At 32.8% G+C, this 19,671-nt stretch overlaps 1 protein-coding gene across 2 annotated transcripts in view; it reads left to right on the top strand.

Annotated features, from left to right (window-relative positions):
- CWC22 (CWC22 spliceosome associated protein homolog) overlaps positions 1-19,671 on the top strand; it is a 58,744-nt gene that overhangs the window by 25,849 nt on the left and 13,224 nt on the right. For both annotated transcript variants that reach the window (XM_059394275.1, XM_059394274.1), the window contains exons 5-14: positions 1,539-1,784; positions 4,614-4,742; positions 5,662-5,830; positions 6,225-6,278; positions 8,266-8,401; positions 8,498-8,704; positions 8,803-8,865; positions 13,080-13,184; positions 14,692-14,773; positions 18,592-18,652. In XM_059394275.1, the coding sequence (XP_059250258.1) occupies positions 1,539-1,784; positions 4,614-4,742; positions 5,662-5,830; positions 6,225-6,278; positions 8,266-8,401; positions 8,498-8,704; positions 8,803-8,865; positions 13,080-13,184; positions 14,692-14,773; positions 18,592-18,652 (1,252 nt within the window). The remainder of the gene's footprint in view (positions 1-1,538; positions 1,785-4,613; positions 4,743-5,661; positions 5,831-6,224; positions 6,279-8,265; positions 8,402-8,497; positions 8,705-8,802; positions 8,866-13,079; positions 13,185-14,691; positions 14,774-18,591; positions 18,653-19,671) is intronic.

Here is a 19,671-nt window from a genome sequence, read left to right as displayed (position 1 = left end):
CAGTTATGTCTTACCTAATGTTTCTTAGAAGAATTGTAACCAATGCCAGTAAATCCCTGCTGTAGTTACTCTCTTGAAGCATTCTGCACTCACAATAAGAAGCAACTCAGTTACAAATCAGTGCCTAGATTGCAGTGCACCTGCTTTTGTAACTAACTGGTTTGTCTATTTGGAACTACTTTTTTCCCCCTTCTGTCTGTCTTTCGTATACAGTAGTATACTTCAGTTTCAAAACAGCTCCTTTGAATCTACCTGGCTAAGTTACTCCTTCTCTCTTTCTTTGTAAGTTGTATTACTATATATTAAGACAGACTTTCTCAAATACAGACTCCCCAAATCTAGCTAAAATCTATCGAGCGGTTTCCTGGTAATAATGATAAATGACACTTGTTTTTATTTACTGTATTCATTTATCTAATGGTTGCACAAAGCATGAGTAGAATGATCTAAGTTTCCAACGCAGTATAGGTTTAAAAAAAAAAACCAGCTAAGTGGACAAACTCTTCTCTCAGAAATGATAGCAAAAGAGCAAGAATTTACTCTTCCTGTTAGTTCTTGATAGTTTTAGAGAATAGTAACCTTGATTTTTTTAAAAAATGTTACCTTAAGAAAGGATACTCACCTACAAGAAAGAGGATTCTCACGTACAAGTAAGAGTTACAGCAGGAAAACAGTTATTTTTTTCCCATCTCAAATAACCAGATATTTCTGATATTCTGAGGTTTTAAATGCCAGTTCTATCAAAAAGTAATTTCAAATGTTAACAGTTTTTTAGGACATTTTTTATTCCTGAATTGCCATTATTAGAAATACACTCTGGTTTCTTCCTTATACAGTTTATCATGTACATCATGGTCTAAACAGTCTTCTTTAAACATTGTTTCCATGTCACTCTCATACTCAGAAACTATTAATGAGTCTCCATTGACTATTATAAAAAGCTTAAAGTCTGTTATGTCTTAAAATTTCATACCTTAACTCAAGCTCATTTTGCCAACTACCATTATACATGATACTTTATTGTTTCCTGACAGTACTGCTTAATAACTTGAACATCCTACTCCCTTTTCCAGTAGTTACTCTGTTCTCCACTAGTTGCAGAATGCCCTCCTTCATCCTCCACCTTCCCACCCTTGCCCCAGTATAAATTCTGTCAAGCCTTGAAGCCCTCGTTTAAGTTATATTTTTTCTATGAAGCACTTCCTTACCATTTCACACCACTTGCCCTTGTCTGAATTTGTGGCCTGCAAATGGTCTTGCTCATTTGGTATGCAGCTCATTTAAGTATGTAATTTATAGGGCACCTTGGTGGCTTAGTGGGTTAAGCCTCTGCCTTCAGCTCAGGTCATGATCCCAGGGTCCTGGGATCAAGCCCCTCATCAGGCTCCCTGCTCAGCAGAGAGCCTGCTTCTCCCTCTCCTTCTGCCTGCTGCTCTGCCTACTTATGCCCTCTATCAAATAAATAAAAATCTTTGAAAAAATGTAATGTATGTAATTTATATTATCTTTTCTCCATTAAAAAATTTTTAATATTACAGAAGTAGGGACCGAGAAAAACGCAGAGAAAGAGAAAGAGATATGGATCGTAAAAGGTCTCGGAAATCCCCAACTCCTGGGAGAAGAAGCCCAGAACCATCAGTAACCCAGAGTTCCTCTGCTCAGGATGAACCTACTGCAAAGAAGAAGAAAGATGAGCTGGATCCTCTTCTTACTCGCACGGGTGGAGCCTATATTCCTCCTGCAAAGCTCAGGATGATGCAAGAGCAAATTACAGATAAAAACAGGCATGTCAATATCACTGAGTTTATAAAGTAATGATACCCTCACTGAAAAAAGTCAACCATGGTCTAATTAACATGGGCTATTGAGAGTTTACATTATTAGTCCACAGTGGTAGAGACCTCAAATTAGGTTTTTCTTCTTTACTCCATAAGCTCCCTTGGAGCTCTACTTACTGTTTGCCCTGACATTAGCTCAACTTCTTTAAATGAGTGTGGCTCTGTTTGCTATGAAGTTTTCTTTACACAAATGGGCTGTAGGCTGCATTTGAGTCATGGATGTAGTTTTCCAACCCCTATACTAATCTATGAAATGAAGCTGAATCTTCACTACTCCATAGTTTTCTTAGACCATACCATCTCAGACTGTAATTTTTTGCTAAGGCAAACAATCAAAATTCATTTATGAACATTCACCCTCAAAACACCTTCACTTCCTTTTCAAAATGATTGAGATGAGAGGAGCTATACATGAAAATATAGCTAAGTTTTCAGGACCTCTTTCTTTAGCGGTATGAGAAGGTAATTACGGAAAGTGTGGTCCAGGATTGAAATGGTCACTCAGTTGCCAGTTAGGTAACAAAAGATTGGGACTTTGAGAAAAATAGATTTCAAAGTGAGCCAAGAAAGAGTATTCCCACATCTTTCATAGGTATTTTAATGGCAACTTGAAAGTACTTGAGACCCTTATATAAATGAAATCTAAATTTACTTCATGAATTAGTTTGAAGTAGAAATGTCATGTATATAAAGTATAAATATTTGAAATAAAATTTTTAAAATTTATGAGCTAGAAAAGGACATTAGATGACATTAAATTTAAAACTAATTAGTAAGTTTCTCTATATGTGTCATATTCCATTACATGGTAATAACGCCTGCAGTGTTATGTTTAGAAGGAGTTTGGAGATGGCTTCTGTGGTTAGCAATAGTTTGTGAGCATATAGACCTTCTGCTATCTGCTCTTAGGAGGAAGCAGTGGTGGCAGCGTTAGTGAGAGAGTCACAATCTCCAATCCAGCCCAAACCAATCCTAATTATAAAAGACCACAGAAACATTGTTATTAAGCCATGTCTTTCTTACTTCCTTATAAATAAAGTGGGTGGAGAAGAGTCCCCAGTACACGTAATTTTACACTGATTCCTGGAAGATAATTTCATACAGTTTAAATCTGCTCATAGTCTTTAAAGGGGACAAGGTGAAGTAGAAGTCTCTTAAGAGAAGTCTATAGACTTTTAGTAGATACTAAGTCAGGAGAATTGTAGGCTTCTTAATTAAGGAAGTGCAGTTGTACTTGATTATAGTTTTTGTTTGTTTGACCAAAGTTTAATAGGAGAGATTGTGATTATATATCAGCAGTCTTACTCATTAGGCTAGTTTTTAAGCCATTGATCTTGCTAGTAGCATACCAAGGGGTTGGGGTTGGGGGCCCCTGGAAGTGTTGCAACGCAGGCATTTAGCAAGTACATGATCTATAAGGAATTTAAAAACAATATAATTAACTGCAGATCCCTCTGCATTTTGTCTTCACTGTCTGCTGAGGACAATGTCAGTGATAAAATACCCTTCCCACCAGTGTAGACTGCTCTCCCTTCCTCCTCCCTTAGTATACCACTCCAGAACAGGGATCTTTAATGTACATACCTTCAAGAGGCGCATAGGTAGAATTTGGCAACACATGAAAGTAAATGGAAAGAAAAAATTGCGTCTTTATTTTTACTTTCCTCTAACTAAAGTTTAGCATTTCTTTCTTTCTATGAGGAATGTAGGCAGCAGACTGTAGCATTAACAAGAGTATTTGCTGCAAACATATGAAAATATTGCTTATATCCATGCTACTTGGAAATTAAAGAAGTTATTAGTTCTACCACTACTTCTTGTTATTTAATGTGTTAAGAACCACATAGAATTCTGTATCAAACTTTTTTTCTTTGCATGCTTTGAAACCTTTTTAAATATGATTGATATCCTTTGTAATTCTATATATTTATATATATTACTCCAAAAAGTCCTTCAGCTTCACGAGACTACCAGAGAAGTATAAGGTAGATGAGAAAGATAAGATGCTCTACAGCTGAAATCATATTCCACGGAGAAATAAATATAAAAACCATAGAATTACAGAGCTTTAGAAGACCTTAGGTGTTACCAGGTTAAACCTAAACAAATCTAGTTAGGCTAAATTATTTGCCTAAGGTCGGAGTTAAAAAACAAGCAATACAGATGTGGGACTACTTGCCTAAATGTGGACATGTTCTTTAAAATACAACAGTCCTTCAGCCCCATGATTTCATGTGACTCCCTTTTCCTGTATTTATTGCCATTTCTTTACAGTTTAAAATATTTAATCTTGTTTTCCTTATCATGCTTTTATAAAAAAGTATATAATAAAAATCTCCTTTTAAGGCTTATACTTGGATACTTCATATTATAATTTAAAATTTTTTAAAGTTGTCATTTTAAAATATTTAAAGACAATTTTAACTGAAGTATTATAATGTAAAATAAGTATGTATTGAATCTTATAATTTCCAATATAATGTTATAATTTCCAATATATGTGGATGTAAAAACAAAACATTATACTTATATATCCTTATATAATTTTATTATGTTATTGAAGAGAAGTGATCTGTAGTTGAGCATTTATCCAGAACATCAAATGTAGGTTTAAGTATTCATATAGTCATTTATTTTATTGCACTTTGAGGTCATTTTGTGAAAATAATGTTAAAAACAAAGGGAGCCTAAGTATTTTTTATGTTCTTATTATAATCTCTGGTTACTGTAATTGTTGACTAAGTTTTCATGTTTATTAAAATCCATTCTTTTTAGCTTAGCATACCAGAGGATGAGCTGGGAGGCCCTAAAGAAGTCAATCAATGGTCTTATCAACAAAGTCAACATCTCTAATATAGGTATTATTATTCAAGAACTTCTTCAAGAAAACATAGTTAGAGGAAGGTAAGCATCAGCTATTTTATTTATAGTATTTCATAGCAGTTTTTCAAAGGAACATAATACCTACATGGACAATAATTGTTGATTTATGGTGCTACTTCAATAGTAGTCGAGAGTAATTATATAAAATGCAGTTCTTTTAAAAATGTATGGCCACTAACATAAAACTTGTACTTCACCATTAGAAATTGTGCAGTTTTTGCTTTTGAAAAGGTCTGATGTCACATAATGATTTTTGTGTAGACATTTGTTTACTGAATACTTCCAATAATTTAAACTCATAAGGAATAATGAACATTTTATTTATATATGTATATATAATTTAAATTTCTAATGAAAAGTGGGAAGGTGTAAGAAAAATGAAAGATCAGTGATCAATGTTAGAAAAGCCAAAGGGAATGACAGTCATTTTTTGTGTAGTTTTAATTGGTTGTGATTTTAAAAGGATCAGGAAATAAAAATATGTCATATTTTTTTTTATTTTGAAATCTGAAGGGTATTTTCCTGTGTCATTTCACATGACTCTGATTTATCATTTCCAAAACATTGGTTAGGGAGCAAGTAAAGTAAGATGTAACATGTTGTGGGGATATAGAAAGTTGAGCAAGAGGCAGCTTGTCCTCAAAGGTAGGTAGGTAGAGTGCCCCGTTTTAGTCAGAAAACAGCAGAGGCTATATGGGTTGCTTAAGATCTCACAGTTTATATAAGTTGGGTTTTCTTTTTTCATTTTCTACTCTGTTGATTCCGTTGTCAAAGTTAAACCTGGTAACTATTAAGATAAACTGTTTTCCTGCCTTATTTGTCATTACATTGCTAGAAATAACTTTGCATCTTTCCCTTTATCAAATGCATGTAGAACCATGGTCATTTCAAAATGAATTAGAAGTGGAACCTTGTTGACTTTTTTTTCTTTTATAAACAGAGGCCTGCTGTCCAGATCTGTTTTGCAAGCGCAGAGTGCTTCTCCAATCTTCACCCATGTTTATGCAGCGTTAGTGGCAATTATCAACTCAAAATTTCCACAGATTGGGGAATTAATCCTTAAAAGGTTAATTCTTAATTTCCGAAAAGGCTATCGAAGAAATGATAAGGTATATATGATGGGCGTGTTAAGTCGACAGCTACATAGAAACAGACTAATAATCTAGTATCTACAGTGATAAGCAATGTTGATTGCTACTTAGGAATTCTTTTTAAAAACTGCATTTCATGAGAACATTTTTTTTGTTCCATTAAATATCTCTGGCCACTAACAGTGAGCCACAGAAATGATAGCTATAACTGTAAGATTATACTTATTTAGCCAGAAATGACACTATTTCACATTTAATAGTTTTCGTCTTGTAACTTTCTTACATCATAAAAATTATCCTTGTGTGCTATATATTTTAAATAAAGTATGTAATAAATAAGTTATAGATTTAGTAGTTAAATGAAAATTGATTTTAGTTTATAGTTTAAATTGTCTTTACCTTCACTTTTCAGCAACTATGTCTTACTGCTTCAAAATTTGTGGCACATCTTATTAACCAAAATGTGGTAAGTAATTCTCAAAATTTGGTACCATGCAGTGGCATTAGACATCACATGTTAGATGCCACTTCATTGACACATCTCTATCTTTATTTTGCCTTGTGGTCTTTCAGAAAAGAATCTTAGATGATATTTTAGTTTTAAAACTGTAATAAATGTGTTTAATATTCTTAAATTTAAAAAGGAACTCAGAACAAATATTTTATCAAATTGATCTGACTCTTAATATTGTACATGGTTATTCAGCTAAAAATTATTCCTTCAAAGAATGTAATTTAATCATATTTATAAGACAATAAAGTTAATATTTCCTCTACTCTTTTCTCCCGTACCTATTGTTGAGAATGTACGATCTGATATTCTATAAAAAAATTTTTTCTCTGCAATAAGTAGTAATTAGTCATATATTCTTAGAATCAGTTTATAGAGGCACCTGGGTGACTCAGTTAAACGTCTGCATTCGGCTCAGGTCATGATTTCAGGGTCCTGGAATCAAGTCTCACATCAGGCTCCCTGTCTGGCAGGGAGCCTGCTTCTCCCTCTCTGTCTCTCACTGCTTTCTCTCACTCTCACTCTCTGTCTCAAATAAGTAAATAAAATCAAAAAAAGAAAAAAAAAGAATCAATTTATAAAATGTAAATGAAATAATTTTAATCTGTTTTAATTGCAAGTAATTTTCTATGTTCAGGTTTTATGTTTATTTTGTATTCATTCATTCACCTATTTGATGGTTTTTTTTAATTTGAGAGTTTTGAATTAGCTTCTATTTAAACTAAAGAAAAATAGGATTTCTCTTATTCACACTCAAAGCTTTCCTTCAGATATATATTATGTTTAATTACATATAAGAGGAAGAATTTTGAAGTCACATTCAATCTTTATTTACCATTATTTTCATTCTTTCCAAATGAAATTCCCATGTTCATTCTTAAAAACCCATTAGATTTTAACGTAATGAGTTAAATTATTATTACAATGATAACTTGTTTCTTAAGACCATGGGGACTTAATTTCACATATCTACGTGAAAGCACAGAAAGTAAGTTTTGGTTTTTGAATGTGTATTCATTTATGTTGAAAATATTTTTGGCATTGCCACAAAACTGTTAAAATGTTAATTATGTTAGGTCTTCCAGCTGTGGTACAGGGCAATATTTTCTTATCACTCTGATACAAGACTAAAACTATTAGACCTCCCCACCATACCACAAAATAAAAGCAATATGTATTTTAGATGTTGTGCTCAATTGAAAGAGGGTCTTCCTAAGTTAAGACTTAGACTATGTACTTCCCCATCTCAAAAAAGTATCTGACCTTAGGAAGACGTAGGTACTGTTGGCTTGAAAATGCTTCCTAGTACATTTCCTTTTCACAGCAAAGCTGCTCAATAGAATTTTATTCCCATTCTACCTGGCATTGTTTTTAAGTATTACATTTTTAACTTGGCCAGTGTCAATTACTTGATTTAGTTTAAAAAAAAAAAAAAGAGAGAGAAGTATTTTAAAACCTTCCTTGAGTCCCAGATATTTTCTTTAAGAACTATTTTCTGTATAACAGAATTGCTGATAGAATGAACTAGGAAATGGATATAGAGTTGTGGTTGTGAAGAATGGCATTAGAAAAAGTATAGCGTAATTTTTAACTTCTATTTTGAAATTAATTATGGCATTTCCTGTAGATATTTTATTGTTTCCTATATATAATATATAAGAATTATTTCTTCTGGAGATAAATCAAGTAGTTGTATTTAATGTAATCAATTTAGATTTTTGGAACGGTCATCTGGAAATTTTTAACAGACATAATAAGAGTGAAAGAAAAATTGTATCCCATATTTGGAGTATTTCTGTATGCATTCTAAAACTTTGCTCATCATATGTATAATATTATTGCTGCAAAAACCAGATTTGCCAATTTTTTAAATTACTATCAATAGTAGGTTAATATATGTTAAAGCATTTTCTCAATTCCATATGTCTTCATTCTATTTAAGGCACATGAAGTTTTATGCCTAGAGATGCTCACTTTGCTCCTAGAAAGACCAACAGATGATAGTGTTGAAGTAGCTATTGGTTTTCTCAAGGAATGTGGCCTCAAATTAACACAAGTGTCACCAAGAGGAATCAATGGTAAGTATATTACCTTGGTTTGATATTGAGCTTTTGTTTGAGTATTATAATATCTTTTGCTTATTTTATTGCTTTTTTCTTTCATTTTAACTTTAGCTATATTTGAGCGCCTCCGAAACATTCTCCATGAGTCTGAAATTGACAAAAGAGTTCAGTATATGATTGAAGTGATGTTTGCTGTACGGAAGGATGGATTCAAGGACCACCCGGTTATCCTAGAAGGCCTTGACTTAGTGGAAGAAGATGATCAGTTTACCCATATGCTCCCTTTGGAGGATGACTATAATCCAGAAGATGTTCTTAGTGAGTTAGAGTTGGGGAGGGACAGGCTACAGGGTGAGTTGGGAAGTAGGGTACCAACAAATGTAAATAGAGAAAAATAATTTTTAATTTTTTTTAAGATGTTTTCAAGATGGATCCTAATTTTATGGAGAATGAAGAGAAGTACAAAGCTATTAAGAAAGGTATGTGGAATTTTATAATCTATTTTGGATCAGTAGAAGCAATTCTTGTAGATATGTAATACTGGTAGGAAAGCTTAAATCACTGACCTAATGAAATCTCTGCTATTATGATGCCATTCTCTTCACTGTTTTCCCATACATTATTTTTCTTTTCATTATTGTTTCTTGTTTGTGGTATTACCTCATTGTCCCCTTCCTCTTTTCCTCTATTTAAATTGTACAGCGCTTAAGTCTCATTCCTCTTAAGAAATGTCCATATTGGGGTGCCTGCGTGGCTCACTCGGTTGAGGGTCTGACTCAGTTTTGGCTCAGGTCATGATCTCAGGGTCCTGAGATTGAGCCCTGTGGCAGACTCCTGTGTTCAGCGGCGAGTTTGGTTGAGATTTTCTCACTCTACTTCTGCCCCTCTATCTGTGCACGCTCTCGCGCTCTCTAAGATAGATAAATAGAATAAATGAATGAATACATCTAAAATATGTAAATAGATCTTTAAAAAAAAAAAGAAATCTTCATATATTACTAGTAGCCCTTATTTTAACTTCACTACCACTTAAGAATTGGTGCTTAAATTGATGTCTGATTTAAGATTCAACTAGATGCTATACTTTTATTATAAAGTGCTATACTTCATTATTTCTTGAGAGCAGATTGATAATCCTGATAAAATCACTCATAATTCCAGATAGGCTATCAGTGCTCAATAAATTAGTGAATTGATTATTATTATCATTTGTACATCATCAGTATATTACAAGCACTAACTTTGGACAGATTTTGATTTGTATTTTGTCTGTGCCATTACTAGAGAAGTGACCTGGTACACATTACTTGTTTGATATAAAGTTACTTGCTTGTTTAAGGATAAATAAAATATAGTGCTTTGTATTATCATAGAGCAAGGATTTAGGCAATTCTTTTTTTTATTTTTGGACATTTGTATGGTTTTTCTTCTAAAGCTAATTTTCAGGGCTACCTATATAATTATAATTATGATTTTATGAGTGCATTTCCCTTGAGTTGTGATTTTTTTTTTTTATGTGAGAAGTACTTACTGTTCTGAAAGCTCAGGAAGACAGTAGGAGGCCTAGAGCTCTGTCATTTCCTGCATTCTGGCTTTAGTCAGACTTGGAAGTAGAATGAAGTAGAAGTAAGGTATAAGCAGCTTTCCATTTCTATACATTATTCTAAAAATCTGGTATAATAAGTAGATTGCTCTCGTTAGGTGCCAATTTCCTAGGGGCATTTCACTGTGTTAGCCAGATTCCTTTTGCTATTACAATTTAGTTTCCAAACATGGAGAATTCCCTAGACCCATTTTGCCTTCTTATGAACTTCTTTTTCTACAGTATCACTCAAAGATTCTAAATGGTTTTACGGAATTTTTATCATACCTAGTAGGATTATTTTTTAACTTGGAAACTCCACATCCATTTGTTTAGGATATCTGTGGTTGAGCAATGCCAGGAAAGTAGTACTCTTCTTTATTGTAGCACTTAAACTCTTTGAACTTAAGTTCCCTTTATACTTTTGAAAATTATTTAGGACCCCAAAGAGCCTTTGTTTGTGTGGGTTACATCTGTCGACATTTACTTTATTAGAAATTAAAACTGAGAATATCAAAATCATTTCAAAGAGTAATAAACAGTGTTATACATTACATACTTTTATGAAAATAACTACTCGATGAAACAAATTTAAGAAAAATGCCATGTTTTGTATATTTTATACAGTTTAATGTCTGACTTAATAGAAATGGATTTTCATATTGTTGGTGATTTCAATCTTTTGCAATAGGTTGTTTTCATTGAAGTATATGAAGAAAATTGAGCTTCATAGATAATATATATTTGGAAAAGAGAGAAGCATTTTAATAACCTTTTCAGATAGTATGTATATTCTTCCTTAATACTGTGCCAGTATTTAAAAGCTAATTGTTTCTTCAAGATTAATTGCAGTGTGAAACCTGAAACAATATTCATGAATTTTCATACTCTGTTACCTTAAAATCCATTGGCCTGTCACTTTGAGTGCATCTTTTACCCATGTATGATTTTGCAGCATGTTCCATTGGTCATTTAGAAAATACCCATTCATCAGTTATGCATATCTTCTAAGTGTTAATGTTTTAACATTATCAAAATTAAATTAACACATTAACACAGTATCAAGAAATCACATTTATTAGTATTCCCACCTACCTCATCAGAGAAGTCTAAGTATTGGGAAACTATTAAGCTCACAGGAATGGATCCAAGTTCTCCAAAATTCTAATTTTCTCTTGAGAACTCGTATTTTATAATGGTAGTAAGTACTGTTAATTATTTTCTTTGAAGTGACAATCTCACTTTGTTTATTTTTGAGAAAATGTCTGCCAAATGCCTAACAATTCTAGTTTGCCAGCCATTCTTTCACTAATTGACCTTACAAGTCAAAGAGTCACACAAGTGCTTTTCTTTGAGGAAAACATTACCATTGTGCATCTGTCTTTAACAGAAAGGCTGTGTATGAATTCATGTTTTGCTACTCAGATTATTTGTGCTTACCCTTCAGAACTGAGATTCAGTGAAATTAGTGGTTTTCTATTTCCTCCTCGAGGGCATCCTCAGGTCAAACTGGCTCTTTTCCCGCCTCCAACAGCATGGCAGTAAAGAGCACAGTGACGGCTGGTGCAGTCTGGTGCCTTGATTTGTGCTCAGGTTGCAGTGGTTTCAACTCCCATTGCTTTCAGACCCTTGTAGATGGCAACACAGAGAAAAGGCAGATAATGTCCGGGTGTTGTTAGGAAAATAATTGTGACCTCACAGACCACCTGACAGGCCTAACCAATCCCCCAGGGACTCACAGACCACAGCTTGAAAGTGCTGCTTCATTCAGTTAGTGAAATACAGTTGTCATTGCCTAAGTGATTTCAGTAAGTAGATTCTTAAGTGGAGAGATGAGGAGAGGATGATGTAAATGACTAGACAATTCATTTGACCTTCATTCTTTCATAAAATGTTCTTCTAGAACTGGCATTAAAAAAATGGCCACAGCAGGAAGCGGGCACAGCTTTAGTAATTAGCACCTTAGCGTGACCCAGGTGCATTTGTGTTTTAGGTTTTACAGCATTTGGGAAGACAGCAGGAGTGCCTGTCTTCCTACTATTGAATACTAAATAGTTTCCTCTCTTGTCTGAGCCACATTATGTAATAGGAAACTAGACACTTCAGATTATTTCTTGAGGTCTCATTTGTTAGAGATATTCCTGGGATTTTTGTGTCAGCTAAGGGCTGAATGACAGCTCTTTGTTTGAATAAAATGTTTTTTTTTTCATGGTATGATGTTTTCTGATAGCATTAAATATTATATGTGTCTCCTGATTTATAATGCTTAGTTAAATATAAGAAATTAGAATTTCCCTAAAAGTAAGTTCACCCTAAAACTTTATTTTAGAAACTCCGATTTTAAAAGAAATGCAGAAGTGAAGTGATAGACGGGTTTGTAAAATCTTTTATCAGATCAACAGAGTACACACCATTGGGCAAAATATAACTAGTTTTTTTCATTTGTTTATTATTAATGTGATGACTAGCCTTAGGTAGTCTCTTATTTACATCACTGTTTTCACCCAGTTCTATTGTAAGCTGTATTTTAAGAAGTGATTTTCCAGTGAAGTGCTCATCTTACCAATTTTTTTAAAAGTTTTTAGACTTCTGTTTCTGATATGGAAAGTTGTAAGATTAATTATAATATTCTATTTAATAGGTACACATTAGAATAAAAATCTCATTACTGTTTAAAGTAAACACTAAATTATGCAATTATTTTTTCTCCCTTTGTCTTTCATAGCCTAAATTCTTGTTTTCTATATCTACCTTAGTTTTGTATAACAGACTGTCTTCTTTCTGATGCTGAACTAATAATATTTTGACTCCAGTGTACTAGTTTCCAATCTTAACTTGTTTTTCTGGTGCTCTTGCTCTTTTGGAAAACTTCATCTACTTGTTTTTGTTCTTGTTTTCCTGCCCTTATTTTATGACCATTTTCTGCTTGGCAGAAGAATGATACAGATGGCTCTCTGACCACCTAAACAATACCACAGGCCCGTGTGCTCACTTTGTTGGGTGATAAACTATAGCCACTGTGGATTTTGGTAAACTGAGAATTATCTTCTCAGAATGAGATTCACGTGTATCACTTGCTCATTAATATTTTCCCATACTTTGTTCTGATAGAAATTCTTGATGAGGGAGATAGTGACTCAAACACAGACCAAGATGCTGGAAGTAGTGAAGAGGAAGAGGAAGAAGAAGATGAAGAGGGAGAAGAAGATGAAGAAGGTAAAAGTGTAGCTCATTCAAGTAATATTGTGAAATACTCTGAAATTAAATTAATTCTAAAGTAGTCCTCTAAAATAGTGGTTCCCAATCTGTGGAGGGCTGGGGGCTGCTCCTGGCCTCTAGTGGGTGAAAGCTAGGGATGCTGTTCAACATCCTACAAATCACAAGACTGCCCTCACCACAACAGAGTGTTCTGTAGCCCAGAATGTCAGTATTGCTCAGGTTGAAAAACTCTGTTCTAAAAATATTAAACAAGGAAATCATTTTGTAATATCAGCATAATTTTAATTTGACATTTTATGCCTTTGAGTATAAATGCCTGTGAAAAAGATGCATTCGTGTTGAGTGCATGTGATTCTGTAACCCAGACATGAATGTGACCAATGAAAATGGCCAAGTATTTATTTGCTGTTCATTTTGGCAAAATAGAGTGGGGAGGCCAAAAGCTGTGTCTGCACAAAGCAGGCATGATGTTCTTCTTCAACTTCGATTGCTTTAGTTCACAGAAAAATAAGCTCAGAACTTTATTTTAGTTAAATATTAGTTAAAACATCAGAACATACATAAGACTGGCCATTAGTTACTTAAATTACATATTTGAAAATATTAAAAGTATGTCTCTCCCTTTTAGGGCAAAACACATTTTAGTTCTGTCCTAAGATGTAATTATTCTTCTACAACATATTTTATAAAAATAAGTTCAATTTTTTTCTGGTGTCTTTCTTACTTAAAACATTTCCTATGTACTATATTTAGTTTTAGAATTTCTTTACGTGAAAATACTGTTCAAATAAGAAATACTAAATATAGGAGAAGTTGTCATGCATTAGATAAGAGAAAATTTTGACAAATACGCATATTTATACTGGACCCATCTAGTCTGTCATGATGATCCAGTGTTTTCTGAGACTAAATTTCTAACCATAATTTAGTTCTTCCAAATTATCAGGCTACTGTTTATAATTCTGGAAATAATATTTTGCCAAACAACAGGATGAGTGCTGCCTTTTATGTCTACATGAGCAAATGACACAGAAACAAAAATAATATTTCTGGCTTGATTTTGGACTTCTTTGAACTGACAAAAGTTGTTAAAATACTTTAAGATATAGCAGAAGACTAGAAATGTCTACTTTGAGCACGCAAATACTATTTCACACTGTAGAAAATAGCATTACTGTTAAACTCATAGATTCTAAATACTTATGAAAAATTAGGGGCACCTCGGTGGCTCAATGGGTTAAGCCTCTGCCTTCAGCTCAGGCCATGATCCCAAGATCCTGGGATCAAGCCCCGCATCGGGCTCTCTGCTCAGCAGGTAGCCTGCTTTCCCCTCTCTCTCTGCCTGCCTCTCTGCCTACTTGTGATCTCTCTCTCTGTGTCAAATAAATAAATAAAATCTTTATTTAAAAAAAAGGAAAGAAAGATTATTATCTGGAGATACATTTTTAGTCCTTCACATTTATTTTTGTAGTTTCATAATTTTGTTATGTTTAATTTCTTTCAGGACAGAAAGTAACCATTCATGACAAAACAGAAATTAATCTAGTCTCATTTCGTCGTACAATTTATCTTGCTATTCAGTCAAGGTAAGATGCTATAGCTCAGTTCATTTTTATTTTTGAAAGAGGATGGACAAGAAGATGGGATTTTTTACAATCTGATGACAGAAAACTAGATGGCACTTTAGGGATTCTCAGACTACCTGCCCAACTTCATAGATCCCATAGATCCCTGCTGTTGATTCTTTGTTTCAAGAGAAAATTATCTTTATTTGTTTGGAAGGTCTAATTGTATCACAGAATTTAACGTTTTTTTCTTTTTTTTTTTTTTAACTTTGTCATTCCTTATAGTTAAATATCACTAATAAAAACCTGAAGACAGCTTAGTGTTATAGAGCTGGCACAGTATTAATTGTAGTGGAAATTTAATATTTTTAAATTTGGTTTCTAATTCTGATTCTAAGCAGAGAAGCACTGTTATGATAACTTTTGGACACTGATTTTTTTGTGTGTGCAGATGGAAATGAATATATATGGAAATAGGAATTAGGAAGGTTTTGAGGACCCTTTGAAGTAATGTTAAGTAAGAACTACTGCGATGTCTTATGAATATCTTATTCCCTTTGAAGGCTATGAGTTTGGTTTGGAAGAGAAATAAATGAAATATTAAATGCTTAGTACATCTGTTGTTTTTTATGCAAATGAGCCTATTGATTTAATGGCACAGTGTTTACATTTTGCACCAGAGGAGGAATGTTTTCTCAGTTTTGTTTTCTTATTAGGTTTTGTATATTTCCATTTAGTATGATGTAATAGCAAAAATGATTCATACGTAGGAGTCATCCTGTTTTTATTCTGTCTGAAAACTTTTTGGCTTAGATTCATCTTCAGAAAGAGAAATGTTACAAAGCAAAACATTGGCTAGAAATATTTTTGGTTTATCCTTACCTATTTCTTTGCCTTTTGCATGGAAGAAAAATCTATTAACTATGTTTTCATACAAACTTAAAGTGGAAAATGAAAATTTTTTGTTATAGGTAAAAATTCTTACAGTTTGACCTTTCATTTATCCTTTTTTAGAAATTCAACAGTAATCTATTGTAAACAGCAGATACATGTTTTAATATTGGTGTTAAGATTAACTTTGAAGAGTTACAGTGGAGCTGTTTGGATAATTACTTAAAGGAAACTGTTTTTTTTGTTTTTTTGTTTTTTTTTTAATTAACCAAACCTTAATAGTCCTTGAACCACAGAAAATATTTAAAAAATGAAAGCAATAGACAGGTGACAGTCAGAATTACAGAGTGATACCAACTCTAGTAACGGCAATACCATTTCATGTGTTGGTATTTGTTAAGCGTTTTGAACCCCTAAATGTCTGGTAAGAATGACTTATATGTGACAAAGTTTACTATACTTAAAATCTCATACATATTTTAGAAAGAACCACAAAGACTTTGGTAGACCAGATGTTTAAAGGACATGGTTGAGGGATTCATGTAATGGGATCCTGAATCATAAAGTTACTAAACAAATATCACTCTAGACTAAGAAGTGCTATTATTGGTCATTAAAACAGCTGAAGTGATTTACTGTGTGTTGTTTTTTTTTTTTCTTCAAAGCAACAGCACTCAATATTAATGACTTTAGGGAGATACAGTTAGACATTGGTGGGAATTTAAATTGATATGCTCTTTATGGAAAGCCTTTTAGTAACATGAATTAAGGGCTTAATGTTGATGCCATTTGACCATTTTTCAAAATTGACAGAATTATATAGAGTTGTTCAGTACAAAAAAGAAAAAGACTATCTTGTCCAATAGAAATAATCAAATGTCTAGTTTATGCCACTAGTGAAAGTTAGGCTAATGGGGAATTAGTATTGGTATGGTCAAGTGGTCTGATTTAATGTGAAATGGGGCAAAAACGGTATAGACTATATAGTACTGTACCAGTAGTATTTTTTTATTAATTTTTAAAAATTTTTTTATAAACATATAATCCAGTAGTATTATCTTAAGTGTTTAGATAGGTAGACAGATTCTAGAAGTGACACATTAACATACCAACCATGGTTGCCTGGAGAAGAGATTGGGTTTTTTGTGTCTGTGTTTTCCAGTTTTTTTGTATTTTTCAAAAGTCTTATGTTTACAATACACCAGTCTCTACCAAATATAATATAAATCAAGAATGGAATATAATCATCTAGTCAGATGGCAGTGAGGGCATTTTATACAGTTTGCTTTTGGAAATCTTGCAGACAGAACTAAGGTCTGACAACTGAACTGTGTGGTGATTTTATTTTTTTACTTTCTTTTCTTTTATATTTGTTGACTGATCTCATCAGTACTCTTCTTACTATTCTGGCTCTTTAATGACCCTCATTTACATAAAACATAAAATTATGTTGGTTTTGTTATTGAAACAGATTTGTTATTGAAAAGTAAACATTCCTGTTTATTCTTGCTTTCAAATGATGCTCCACTCTGATTTTTCATTATTGAAGCTCTAGCATCAGAGGGTGGTGGGTCTATCATTTTCCCACCAAACCTTCTTAGATTGGAAACATCAATAAAACCATTTGTAAACACAGCTGGAAAACTAACATCACGTAAAATCATTTTTCTTTACTCTTCCCCTCAGTCACTCTTTATTTGTATTAAACCTGAAATTTATTTGACTTAGCAACCTAAGATAACTGAAATATCAATATTAATTCATTTAATATTTACAGTTAGTGCAACTTCAAAACAGTCTTGTGTAAGGTGTTACCAGATTCTTCTCAAATAAAACAAGAACAAGGAGAAGAGACTGCCATACAGCTAACTTTCTCACTGGTACTTATTAGATAAACAGAAAGTTGTAAAGTATTTTTCTTAATTAATTGACTCATTTTTCAGATTTTGCAGGGTTTTTTCCTGCATACTAATTCTGTTTTTAAATCAAAACTGGGAAAGAAAGTGTCACATCTTTCAAAATACTTTTTGGTAATATTGCTGTATTGTTGAAGTTTATCAACTACAGTTTAATATTTTAATCTTAGTGTCAGATATTGTTTAATATTACCTGTTGCAGAAGTACTTTCTTCGTTTTAGGTTTTTTTTTTTTTTTTTAATTCCTATACATTGTACCATCTTGGGTTATTACTCTGTTATGCTTACAGAAACTCAGTATCAGAAGCTGAGGAATTAGATGAACCATAAAACTAAATTCATAGTCATTCTATTTCAGTGACTATTTATTTTATACTGCTGATATCAAAAGAATGAAGATTTGAACATTCTACGCAAAGTACAAATACATTAGCATTATTCATGTATTGAGCTCACATTAAATTTGGTAATCCTCTTAAGTATATTGGAAATATTTTTAATGAAACTTAATGAATGTTATATAAAAGCAAATTTTTTTTCCTTGTAAGTGATTTTGATTATTTACTATTTTTATACTTAGTTTTTGAAAATGTAGAAGCACTGTGGTTGGGTATGAATCAAGATAACTTGTAAATGTGGTGATTAAGTACTAGATGTCAGGCTGGGCTCTGGAACATTTCCCTCTTCCTGTCTTGGGTCAGAGATAAGTGGAAATATTTAGCAACATCATAAAAATTTGTCTACTTTCTATGTATTTGCCCATTCTGGACATCTTAAATAAATGGAACCATACTTTATGTGGCCTTTTATTTCTGACTTTTTCACTTCACGTAAATCAGAGTTCATCCATGTTGTAGTACGTCTCAGTACTTCATTCTTTGTAGAATTAAGAGCTATGTCTTTTCTACATACACGATGCAGTACTGTAAAGTTATAGTTCAAAAGTTATTTTAAACAATTGTTAAAGTAAGATCCTTATTTATGAAAGAGCAAGTTTTTAACCTAACTGTTGTGACCACTTTGTCTCTACAGTTTAGATTTTGAAGAATGTGCACACAAATTGCTGAAAATGGAGTTCCCTGAAAGCCAAACAGTAAGTCACAATAATATTGTTTATAAAAATGTTTAAGACAGTTAATATAGGTTTTATGAATTGAAATAATAACTCAGTATTGAATATTCATTTTTAATGTAGATATTCTAAAATTTTAAAATAACTTAAAAATTAGTTCTGGAGTGCTTCATAAATGCTCCTCATTGCAGTGAATTAAATGGGCTGCTTAAACGGGATGTAGGAAAAGGAGGAAGTCTCTTTGATCCATTGCACTTTACAGAAAATTTTGAGTGGTTGCCTGTAAATCAAATGGTAGCTTAAAATACAATAGGAAATTTGTTCCTTAATGAATTGCCTACTCTATCTACTTACTGTACTCTATCTCTATCTACTCTATCTACTTACTGTACTAAAGCATCTTTTGTGGTAGAAATTATACTGATCACCATACATGTTTTATATCACTTAAATTGGATATAGAAGACTCTGTCATTTTTTTCATTCATTAATGCAACAAAATATATTCAGCGTATACTACATGTCAGACTCTACAGGATACCAGGGATTCAATGATCCAGTACATGTTAGCCCCCTGCCCCTTAGTCCATGGACTCATAATTTACAACTTAGAATATACTTCACTGTTCAAAGTATCATAGAACCCTAATGCCAAAAATCATAAAGACTGGATTGAGTAGATTATCTTCGATGTTTTTTCTAATTGCATTTTTATTTAGATTGTTCCCTGCCCATCTCCATTGAGCCAAGGTTTTGGGGGTTTTGTTTTTCACACCCTGGTTTACACATGGTAGACCCAGCAGAGATGCTAGAGTGAATATATCAACTCTAGGCTGTTTTTATTTCTAAAAGATTTTGACTATCTGAGCTGTTACCATTAGGTGTAAGTGCTTTGTCTTAAGGCTCTTAATATGATCTGTTATGGGGATTGGCAGACTATCCATTTTTGTAAACAAAATTTTATTGGAATACAGCCATGCCCATTGATTGGTATATTGTGTATAGTTGTTTTCACCTTATGACAACAGAATTGACTGGTT

This window comes from Mustela nigripes, chromosome 3 (genome assembly GCF_022355385.1).
Source record: "Mustela nigripes isolate SB6536 chromosome 3, MUSNIG.SB6536, whole genome shotgun sequence".
In the NCBI taxonomy this organism is placed as follows: Eukaryota; Metazoa; Chordata; class Mammalia; order Carnivora; family Mustelidae; genus Mustela; species Mustela nigripes.
Note: the sequence above shows the minus strand (reverse complement) of the source record. Positions and strands in the feature narration are given on the sequence as shown.